Source organism: Arabidopsis lyrata (genome assembly GCF_000004255.2).
Source record: "Arabidopsis lyrata subsp. lyrata unplaced genomic scaffold ARALYscaffold_5, whole genome shotgun sequence".
NCBI lineage: Eukaryota > Viridiplantae > Streptophyta > Magnoliopsida > Brassicales > Brassicaceae > Arabidopsis > Arabidopsis lyrata.
The window spans coordinates 20,958,928-20,971,514 of NW_003302551.1; the positions used below are offsets into that span (position 1 = coordinate 20,958,928).

The following is a 12,587-nucleotide window of genomic DNA, read 5'->3' on the forward strand; positions in this document are numbered from 1 at the left end:
GTTATATAGCATATGTATCTTACAATAGCTGATAACTTCGTTACATAAGTAGTATTGTAGTAATGAAGAAAAAACGATAGAAATGAAGATAGTCGAATACAAAAAATAAACGTAAAGAGACAAAATTACTATCTACAAAACGAGCAGGTTCTTTCATTTGACGCGTAAGAAAGTGGTTGCACGGCTCTGCGGCAAAGCGTGGGTCTAAGATCGTCTCTACTATGCGTCTACATATTTTAAGTAAAAATATTAGTTCTCTGTAAATGTATAAAGTGTTATAAACCATATGGATGGACTCCATAACCGGTCCATGGCCCATTAGGGTTTTACTTTATTCTCTGTATCTTGCTATTATCCTTGTATATATATTCTTTATTCTATTAATGAAAGACACAATTCACAACACGTTATCAGCACGATAGCCTCTCACCCTAAAAGCTAAAAATCTCAAAATCCTAAATCTCTCACAAAAACCAAAACCCTAGCCGTCTGAATTAAGAAAAAAAAAAAAATTCTATCGAAACCCTAATCGATGATGTCTCAGTTTTTCATCATCTTGTCTCCATCTCCACTTTTGATCTCCGATCCCTACGAGCCTAAGTTTTATTCTAAAAGATAAGTGGCCTCGTATTTAATTATGGTTCTGCTCATGATTTATATCGCTTTGGTCTCATTTACTTAAATCAAAATTTATTGTCCAGCCTATTTATATGGCTTCACGATCTCATCGCCATCATGTTTTTTTTTTTGTTTGATTCTATTTGTTTGGTTAAGAATGCTTTATCATGTTATGCTCAGATCTCATTATAATACTTTAATTTTTCTCAAGTACATAACCGTGATATCTACTCCATCATGATATTTTAAAAGCTAGATTCCATCATACTTCACCATTGATCGACATATGTTTATTATTAATTGCTTTGTTTAAAACGTGAGTTGTTACCAAACTATATTTTATTATTGATCGACACATGTTTTATCACTGATTTACCTTGAACATGCTTTTAGTTATTTGGTATTCATTCATCATTGAGTTTGGTTTGGTCTATAGTTGGTTTGATAAAGTGGGTCTTTTGTTTGAAGGGATGATTAATATCTCGTGGTGAAGTAAAAACAAAATCTCGCAAAACCGTAGCGATGTTTTGTTCTCCATCTCCGCAAACGATCGTCGAGATTACTAAGGAAAAGCTTTCAATCGAGATAAGTATTTATGTTTTACACCATTATCACATCATGCTTTAATCTTAAGATGACATAAAATAATCACATAACTTTGCTCCAACTGAGTTGATCTAGTATTTGATATACGTATAATTTATGAACGATTGACTCAGGTTTAGTAAATCGATAATTTTGAATTATGATGCTTAGTGCTTTATATTATTTTATGTAAATCTATCGTTGATTTGGTATAACGTGGTTAGCTTGAGAATCTCTCTAGTGTAAAATACATGTATACAAAGACATATGTATTTGGAGAATTAATTGAGAAGTTAGTGAATGGAAAGATGTTTAATGGCATGATAGATTGAATGTTTTAATATAAACCCTAGGTTAAACCGAAAGTAAACCGAAACCCTAAATCCTAGGTTAAACCGGTTTAATAAACCCTAAGTCACGGTTTAAGATCAAGCTTCCCATAAATGGAAAGTTTCCAGAAATAGAAAGTTTCCAGAAATAGAAAGTTCCATATAAGGAAAGTTTACAGAAATAGAAAGTTTCGTAAAATAGCAAGTTTCCCAAAATGGAAAGTTACCAAAATAGGAAACCCCTTCATAAGGAAATATTCCAAAAACCCTAAAGTACACGTTTGTTTAGGATTTCTTTCTAGATGAGAAATATAAAGTTTCCATAAATGGAAAGTTTCATATAAGGAAAATTTCCATAAATAGAAAGTTCCATACATAAAACCAAAATCCTAGCAAAAACCCTAGTACTATAAATTGCGGATGCTAAAACCCTAAAACTTAACCGCGAAATCCTAATATCCTAATCTAGTATGATCCGATTGTTTGGTTGTTGCATACTAGATCAATCTTCTAGGGTTGATTTCATCCATATATATATAACATGATTGTTTAGAAAACACTTGCTGAAGACAAGCATGACTTGGTCTTAAATACCGCATGACTTGGCCTAACCGATTACATGAGTTCTCATTTAACTCTATATATTATAGATATCAGAAATCAACTATTATGAATACACGGCACTCAATGCCTCTGGTGACAATTATTTGAAATGGGCTTTGGACACTGAGATTGTCATAAAGGAAAAAAGACTTGGTGAATCTATTGTGGAAGGAAACAATGTCACCAGAAGAGAAAGATATAAGGCGATTACTAACATACGCCATCACCTCAATGAGAGTCTCAAAATCAGTACCTCACTATTAAGAATCCTCTGGACCTCAGGACAGAGTAATCAAAAAAAAAAAATCAATATAACCACCAAAGAACGGTGCTATTACCCAAAAGCCCGATTCGATCGAAAGAATCTTAGATTCCAGGAATTCAAATCCATGAATGAGTATAACTCAGCACTATTTAAAATAGTGTCAATACTGAGATTCCGTGGTAAGGAAGTTACTGAGAATGACTTGCTAGAGAAAGCATTCTCGACCTTTCACACAAACAATATATTGCCTCAGCAACAATATCGTGAAAAAGGTTTTTTACCACATATGCAAGTCTAAACTCTTATTTTTGGGGAGGACTCCTCTGTAGAGAGTGAGTGAGGCTTTGGAGAAACCGTGATGAGAACATTGATTCTGATATGCTACTTGCTGAGCAAAACAATGAGTTATAAATAGTGAAATGAGACCTCCTGGTCCTACCCCATTATCAGAAGCCCGTTGGGCTGAAGAGCCTAAAGAGACTAAAGAGTCTAACCACTTCCAAAGAGATAAGTATCATGGCCACAGTCATGGTAAATGGAATGAACGTGGTAGAAGTGGCAATTATAATTTATATTATGATCAAGGAAACCATTCATATGGTTAAGGCCGCCGACCCGACTTTGGTCGTAATCGAGGTAGAGGCCGCGGTATACCCAAACCACAACACTCAAATAAACTTGTTTGCCACTGATAAGGAATGGGAAAACCATTGGACTAAGACGTGCAGGACACCTAAGCATCTCGTTGATCTCTATCAAGAGAGTTTGAAAAGAATCTAGAAGCTCATTTAGTTCATCACGATGGTGAAGAAGATTTCGACCATGAGATAGATGACTATGAGAATTTAATAAACAAAATATCTAAAAACATGGTTCATTAGCCAAATTGCGAGTATAGCTAAATTTAGTGAAGGCTAAGGGCAGGCCCATATTCCCAAGGGCACGCATCCTTAGATGCTTCATATTCACCCAACTCAAAGGGGCTTGTTGAGTTTCAAAGAAATGTGTTTGAATGGTTTCCACATTGAAACTAAGAGTGAAGGGAACAAAGGATTCCCATATATTACTAAGAACACCCAAGACCATGAGAAGGTCTTAGAGACTATACCCGCGTCATAGATCTTTACTATGCCAAGGTAAATATGATAAGGGCTAATAAAGTAAACAAAAGGGTTTACTGAGAGATTCACTAATGGCATGACCGGCTTGGCAAGCCCGGTTCGAATATGATGCGTAAATTAATTCAAAGTTCTAAAGGGCACACCCTTAAAGAAAACTGAGTTTTTCCCTAAGCACCACACGTGCATAGCCTGTTCACAAGGGAAGCTTATCACTCGACCTTCACCAGTCAAAGTGTCTAAAGAGACTTTACATTTTCTGGAACGAATTCAAGGAGACATATGTGGTCCGATCCATCCACCTTGTGGAACATTTCGGTACTTCATGGTTTTAATCGATGTATCGACCCGCTGGTCGCATGTTTGCCTATTGTCTTCTAGGAACCAAGCGTTTGGTAGGTTATTGGCCCAAATCATCAGATTGCGAGCCCATTTTCCAGATTTTCCTCTTAAGACCATACGTTTAGATAATGCTGGTGAATTCACTTCCCAAGCATCTAATGACTATTATATGGCCATGGGGTAAGTGTGGAACATCCTGTGGCACATGTCCATACACAAAACGGATTAGCTGAATCCCTCATTAAACGAATTCAACTAATTGCTCGACCATTACTCATGAGGTCGCAGCTTCCGGTCTCAGCTTGGGGACATGCAGTTTTACACGCTGCTGAACTAATACGCATTCGGCCATCTAATGAGCATAGATATTCCCCATCCCAATTGCTAACGGGTCATGAGCCAGACGTTTCTCATCTAAAGACATTTGGGTGTGTCACCTATTTACCCATAGCACCACCACATAGAGCAAATGATGGGACCTCAAAAGGAGATGGGAATATACGTTAAAAATGATTCTCCCACCATCATTAAGTATCTCGAGCCAAAGGCCAGATACAAGGATTGTCATCTCAATGAATCCGTTTTCCCAACACTGGGTGGAGAGACTAACAAGCTGGTCAAAGAACTTACATGGAATCAAACATCCTTCACATGGCAAGATCCTCGGACTCCATCAGAGATCCAAAAGACAATATATCTGCAAAAGCTAGCTAAAACAATTGCCAAGATTCCTATAATGACCCAAAGAGAGTAACAAAATCGTACATACCAGCTTGTAATGCACCAGTACGTATTGATGTTCAGAAGGAACACAATCAAGTTGCTACAGAGGCTACAACACGTAAGAAACGTGGTAGACCCAAAAGGTTCCAAAGACAAGAACCCTCAGAAATCAAAGAAAGGTGCAAGGGAAACCGAGAAGGTTCAAGAAACCATAGACATGGCCGGCTAATAGACATAACCCTAAGGTACCAATCAATGAGGTTTGGGACGCCAAACCTCAAGGTCCTGAAAGTATAAAGAGATCTCTATAAACTATATCATGTCTAGAATACAATGGAACCGAAAAGATGTCGACATCAATGATAAAATATTTGCGCATAAGGTAGCAACTAAAATGAATGAGGATCAGGAGCCCACGTCTATACTAGAGTGCACTCAAAGACCTGATTGATTAAAATGGTACAAGACCATAAAACGTGGAGCTAATAATTATCAAGAAGAAGAATGTGTTTGGTCCAATACGAAGGACACCATTCAATGTAAAGCCAGTGGGACAAATAAGTTTTTGTGATTATGTGAAATAAACATAGTGAAAGCGTGATATATCAGACACGGCTTGTCGCACAAGGATTCACACAAAGACCAGAAATAGAGGAGATATACTCCCCTGTGGTGGATGCTAAGACAGTTAAATCTTTGCTAAGTTTGGCTATATAAAAGAGAAAGATTTGCGGCTAATGGATGTAATGTCTGCATATTTATATATGTCTACTGGATAATATATGAGATTACCAGAGGGTATTGAGCTCAAAGATAAGAAAGATTCTCGAGAACAGCACTGCATAAGGCTGGACAAATCCTTATATGGACTAAAACAAAGCGGACGTATGTGGTATAACCGGTTAAGCGAATATCTCATCAGAGAAGGCTATAAAAATAATCCGATCAGTCCATGTATTTTTATCAAGAAGTTTGCAAACAAAGGATTTGTAATCATAGCAGTGTATATGAATGATTTAAACCTCTGGGTAATCGACCAAACAGTTGAGTATATCTAAAGAAAGAATCTGAAATGAAAGACCTAGGCAATAATTAAGTTCTGTTTGGGATTACAACCTGAGTACGTGAACAATGGAATCCTTGTGCATCAAATGGCATACACTAAAAGAGTACTCAAGGAGATTTAATAAGGACCAGGCCCGCCCATTGACCAGGCCCAATGGTGGTGAGAAGCCTCAGATTGGATAGTGATCCATTCAGTCCGGAAATGCCATACCTCAGTGCCATAGGAGTTCTAATGAATTTGGCTAAACACACTAGACCAAACATTTGTTTTGCCGTGAGTCTCCTGTCTAAATTTAGTTCATGATCAACCCAAAGGCACTGGAAAGGGTTAAAGGAAGGTTTGGCTAAGTTTTAAAGTCTATTCTTCCTGCGTTGTTTACTTGGGTTTTGTTCTATACTGATCTAACCAAAGAAGGGCCAGTTTGCTTTGGTTTAGTTTGATTTGCTGATGCAGGTTATTCATAAGATCAGATTATGGCATGGTCAATGAATAGGAACTACGTGTGGCTTGATCCCTTCCACGGGTACGTAGGCAGCCTTCCTTAAGGCGCATCTACTACTACATCAAAGACCATCATATTTGAAGACAACGCATCTTGTATTGCTCAACTCAAGGATGGCTACACTAAGAGGGATCGAACGAAGCATATTCTACCCAAGTTCTTCTTCACTCATGAATTACAGAAGGACGGTCAGGTCAAAGTTCAACAGATCCGGTCAAGTGAGAATTCAGCCGACCTATTCACCAAATCATTGCCGACTTCAACGTTCCGGAAGCTCATTCATCAGATCGGGATGCGCGGACTTAAGGATCGACAGTGATGCTCAAATCAGGGGGAGTAATGCGTGTTGTACTCTTTTTCCTTCACCATAGTTTTGTCCCACTGGGTTTTCCTGGTAAGGTTTTAATGAGGCAACATTCCCCAGCGCATTATAGAGATCCCGGTTTAGTATCGGGCACGGTTATGTCTTCTAAGAGGAAGTGTTATAAACCATATGGATGGATTCCATAACCGGCCCATGACCCATTAGAGTTTTACCTTATTCTCTATATCATGCTATTATCTTTGTATATATATCCCTTATTCTATTAATGAAAGACACAGTTCACAACATAAAGCAATATTTACCTAGAAGAAGCACAGGTAACAACGACAAGTGGGATGACTCAAGTTTGAGAGACCAACATTGACGAAATTACCCCGCTTTCGTGTGGATATGGACCAAGCTAAGATGGTAAAGCAAACGACTGTAATCTACTTTCGTCGGTAAATGGGTAGCTAGTGTCGTCCTCACAGTGAACAAATCGCATACCAAAGTCAAAGATATCTATCTACCTTAAGAGTCAAACAAGTTAAATACTTAACTGTATGCTCTTGATTGAACACGTACACATCTTCTTGTTGTTCACCCACTTCGCTAAACCACACGTGTTTTTATTTTTCCCTTTTTCGTATGTAACTATTTTTCCAATTTAACAATTTTTATATGAAAATAAGTAAAGATAAATGTAAACACATTACATTAATTAGAAATTAAGAATGACCTAATACCAAAATAAACAAGGGAATTCACTCGTTTCTATCTATCAACATAAAAGCAATTAATGTTATTTTCCGTTATATCCATAGAAAACAGAGGAGACAACTTTAAATAATACTACAATGAATGGTTTAAATCATAAAACGCAATAAACCAAACCATAAATCCAGTAAACGAATAAGTTAGTTAATATCATATTCAATTTGTTGATCTTTCTCATAAAGTAAATGTAAAGGTATCCATCCACATTCTCATTGATTTTCAAGAAACGTTCGGTTATAGTTTATTTTCTGTTAATGAATAAATTGTACTAGGAGACCAAGTCTCGACATCTTAATCCCATTTATACTATGCATTTATGTGATACTATAACATTATATCTCTCCATATAATTACAGGATATTTACTATTCGTGTCAATCTATATTTATTACTGTATATAATCTTCTTGTTAATAAAACATGCAGCATTTATGTTTATATAGCATATGTGATCTGACAGTCAACATTCAGTTGATTAAGTACTCCTCACAAACTTGTTACTGACCCCTAGTTACCGGTCAGTGCCCATGAACCAAACAGTCTTGTAAACACCATCATCATGACTCTACTAGCCAACCCAAATGAAAAGAAAGATCGATATCTGATGTTATATATCTTCATCCTTATCATGCACACAGTATCATCTCAATATAATGAGACCTTGGGCAAAACCAAAAAAAATTTAAACCTCTTAGTAAATTTTTTTAAAAAAAATATTTGGGCCTTTTTTCTTTAAGAAATTTTTTAAAACTAATATTGGACCATTGGCATTTGCCACCTTACATAGGGGTAGAGACGGGCCTGCATGCACAAACACTATTCTATTCTATTAGGAAGTTGCTAAATAATGTGCACCTGACATTTATAAAAGAAAATTTTTTCCAATAGACTCTGTATAAGTAGACTTCGATAATCTTGTTCATCTATTTTTTAAATCTTTGGTGTTTCATGATTTCTTTTGTAACAGTACAGTATTTCTGTTGAACAAGAAAGTGATTTGAAGTACATTCTATACGGTGTGATAGTTCATGAGGGTGAATTGATCAGTTCGGATCACTACTACTGCTATGTTCGCACTTCAAGTGCACTTCGAGTGCATGGCAAGGCAATACACACCCAAAATAAAAGCAAGAAACTAAAAGAAAGAGAGATGAAAGATGATTTTAGATCATCTTTTTCTATTTACAATACAAACACACCCAAAATAAAAGCAAGAAAAAAAAGGAGATGAAAGGATGATTTTATATCATCATGGTCTATTTACAATTATAAACACACATCAAACTATAAATTAGAAACTATGGCTTGGATCTCACCTCACATGTATGGACCAAACTATGAAATGAGGAGACAAATGAATAGCACACCGGTGATGTATCCCATGTAATATGCAACCCCCAAAGCCACTAGAACTATAAAACCAACTACAACTTCAACTCCAACTCCTTGGTATGACATCTTCTCTTCTTTTTTCTTTCAACTAGCTAGCTTTTTTTTTTTTTTTTTTGTGAAACTAAAATCACTATTCTATAGTATATATAGAGAAACTCTAAACCCTAATTGACATGTTTAATACCCATTTTTCATACATATTTTTGATATATATAATATGTTTTCATATTTTATTTTATTTTAAACAATAATTATAAAAATATGGTCTAATAAAGCCATGTGCCTTTTACCTCTCTTGTTTACAATCCAAATTTTCATCATTACAATATGTCAGTCCTTAAAACTAATCTGTTTTTCTAAAAGTCTTATGTAGTCATATATTGACAGTGACAATGACAGTCTTATGTAGTAGTTTAGGATTACGAAGCATATAGTATAGCATAATTAGTTGATTATCTCATAAAGCTATATATAGTTATATTATACGTCAAAATTTTCCTAATTATTCGCATAAGATAACGGGTCTGATTAATTAGTAACCAAAAACTGTATAATTTTTTTAGCTGTTAGCTGGAGCTGTAAGCTTTACCGGAATAGTGCAAAGCTGTATGAAAGAACTGTACGAGAAAACTGTACAAAAAAACTGAGAATAAAACTTTTAGTAACATTTTTGATAAAGTTTTTATGATTGGTAAAAATAAAAACTATACCACTTGTAATACTTTGTTTTAGTTCACCAATCAAAGCCAACATATTTTACTATTTGCACCAACATTATGGAAAGAAATAAAATGTTAGAAAGTATATGTTCAGATATTAAAGTGTCGCTGTCTCTGAATCGGGCCACCTAGTATTGAGGTTATTTACATTTCTGCCATATTATCAGTGGCGGAGCTAGAATTTTAGTTTATAGGAATCATATATAATTAATTAATTTTTATTTAATTATATATTAATATTAAATTATTTGTTTTAAACTAAATAAAATATCTCTAAAAAACTAAAGAAAAAAAAGAATATAACTAAAAATTTAATATTTACAACGATTTTAAAGATTTGTAGCGATATATTAGAAAAAACATAAAACAAAAAATGGAAAATGAATTAATGCTAAAAAAAATTAACATGTGAGGGGTCAAATTAAGAAAATTGATTGATGGCATGAGGTCATTATGAAAAAATTAAACAAAAATATCCATAAATTATTGTTAAACTTACCTTAAAAACCAAAAATCATAAATGTTATGGGGTCAATTGACCCTCCCTCCCTCTTCACTACCTCCGCGCCACTGCATATTATATATATATATATATATTTGGTTGGTTACTCCAGTGTAGTGAAACGAAATTACCCTTTGGGAAACGATTGTCAAGAGTCAAGACAACAACCGATGAGATTTCGATGATATGACGTGTCAGATTCGGCGGTCATGATTTATTTTCATTTCAATTTCTCAAGACAACGGAAAATAATAATTAACATTATTCTATCCTTTAATCTTTATAGACGAGATTGTTAATTAATTTACAAAATGATTAGAACAAGTCAAGAAGACTTATTACCCAAATTGCAAAAGTAAATTTTTTCTTCATATCTACTGTTTTTGTCAGATTTTTTATGTTTTTTGGTCGGCTTCGTGTTAGCTATAACGAATATGATTGGTTACCCTTTCAAGTTTCAAGTGATGTATGCAAATATTGAATGACCCTGGGTTAAAAATATTTTTGAAATACTATTTTTTTTATTTATTTATTTATATAGTAATCTTTTTTTTTTTTTTCTTTGTAAACCTTATTTATATAGTAATCTATATTCGATATTTATTACTTATTTTTTGTTCTTTCTTTCTTTCTCCTTGGTCAATGATGAAGAACATATATATTGATCTTCATTCTTAAAATCTAGTTATGTATTAATGACGAGTAACGTTATCTTTAAAAATGGATAAGGAAATAGGATTGACATAAAAAGGAAATAATGCATTAGTCAATATGCATAAATTTGTTGTAAAACAAGAAAAGGAAAAGAAGATACTGTACATTATTATCCAAAGTATTAGATAGGAAATTACATATCTACCGTACTCAATTTTAAAAATACAGTTTCAAAGGGTAAAATTGGTGAACTATAGAAGTTTGGGTATTAGTGCATCAATTCGGAAATTTTGGGTGCATTTGGAAAATTTAAATAGTAATTTTGCCGTTAAAAAAAAAAAAATAGTAATTTTAAAAAGACGGCGTCGTTTAAGCCACACACGTCTCAGTCTTCATCTTCTTTTCATAACGGCCTGAGCTTGCAAACACCGGCGAGAAGATTCTTAATGAGGACCTGTGCTTACGAACGCGAGCGAGACAAGAACCTTAAATTTGGCGTTGAAGGTTAGGGATTTCTTATATTAATCAATCTTTTGGTACAGCAACATCTCTGTGAGGCTCTTCTCTTCCTTGTTTCGAGAACCAATGCATTTGGGCGAGAAAGGGATCTAATTTTTAGGATTTATCATTAGTTTGGTCGTGATATCGTGTATCCCAAGTTCCTGGCGAGTTTATAGTTTCTCTTAGGATTTAGGGTTTATGTGTCATGTCAAGCTTGTTATACTGCCGACGGTTTTGTCCGATTAATTCTGGAGACTCTGTGTCCATTTCGCAATTTCTCACTCATAAGCTAATAAGGTGTCTGCTGAGTAGAACATTGTGTTCAGTATCAGAAAGGAAAACAGAGGTTGCCAAAGAGAAGAGACCATGGTTAAAGTCCTTTACTGTCTCATATCTCGTGAATTCATGTGGGTTGTCTTTGGAATCTGCTAAGTCAAAGTCAAGATTCGTAAAGTTGTCATCTTCAGAAAGACCAGACTCTGTACTCACATTGCTCAAGAACAGTGGCTTCACCAATGAGCAGATCATCAGGGTTGTCAAATCATTCCCTACTATTCTGATTGTGAACCCAGAGACTGTACTCTTACCAAAGCTCATGTTTTTCCGATCAATCGGGTTATCGAGCTCTGATACCGCGAAACTCATCTCAAATTGTCCCACAACACTGTCCCTTAGCTTGACTAACAGGCTGATTCCTTGCTATGATTCCCTCAAGAGCATACTCGGCGAGCAAGAAAATGTCCTCAAATGTTTGAGACGTGGATATTGGATTTTCACATTGGACACTACAAAGTACTTGGCTACACGGCTATCTCTCTGTCGAGATCTTGGAGTCCGGGACCAAAGCATCAAAGCACTGGTCCAAAACGGTCCACTTGTGTTCTTCTGCTCCGAGAGAAAGTTCAACGAGGTCCTGAACAGAGTTCGCGATTTTGGTTTTGACCCGAAAAAGATGTATTTCATTCATGCTATGTTAGTTTTCTTTCATGTTAGTGAATTCACTGTGGAACACAAGTTTGGGCTGTACCAACAATATGGTTGGTCCAAAGACGATTGCGTGGCAGCATTCATGAGATTCCCAAACTGTGTGAAGATATCAGATGGGAAGATTACGGGAACCATGGATTACCTCGTAAACAATGTGGGTCTCCCTCCTGGTGCCATTGCTATGCAACCTTTTGTTTTGGGTTTGAGCTTGGAGAAGAGAATCAAACCAAGGAACATGGTGATCTCTGAGCTTCTTGCTAAAGGCTTGGTGACGAAAGAAGATTTGAACTATTTCCAGATTCTTAAGATTAAAGATTGTGTGTTTGCGGATAAGTTTGTTCTTAAATTTCAGCAGGTTTCTGCTCTCCAGTCATGCCTTTGACAGAAAAGATACATCATCAATTTTTGTTATCTTAGTCTTTTTTTGTTGTTGTGAATGATGACATTTACTACATTGTCATCTGTTTTTTGATTGATGCTGTGAAAATCATAATGTTAATCATGTCAAAAAAATTTACTTCTAATGACACCAAAGCTTATTATCTTTATGGATTGTGTGCCTCTTCAGACTTCAAGACTCTTATGAAATTTTGATAACTATT

General features: G+C 35.3%; 1 protein-coding gene across 1 annotated transcript; it reads left to right on the plus strand.

Moving 5' to 3' along the window:
- Positions 1-10,416: 10,416 nt before the first annotated feature.
- LOC9314554 lies at positions 10,417-12,557 on the plus strand. The gene has a single exon (XM_021026780.1). The coding sequence runs from the start codon at positions 11,204-11,206 to the stop codon at positions 12,365-12,367; it is 1,164 nt and encodes a 387-aa protein (XP_020882439.1). The 5' UTR covers positions 10,417-11,203; the 3' UTR covers positions 12,368-12,557.
- The last annotated feature ends 30 nt before the right edge of the window (positions 12,558-12,587 follow it).

Bases quoted from the DNA above. Each gene is read 5' to 3' on its own strand.
- LOC9314554 (XM_021026780.1), top strand. From the start codon at position 11,204: ATGTCAAGCTTGTTATACTGCCGACGGTTTTGTCCGATTAATTCTGGA.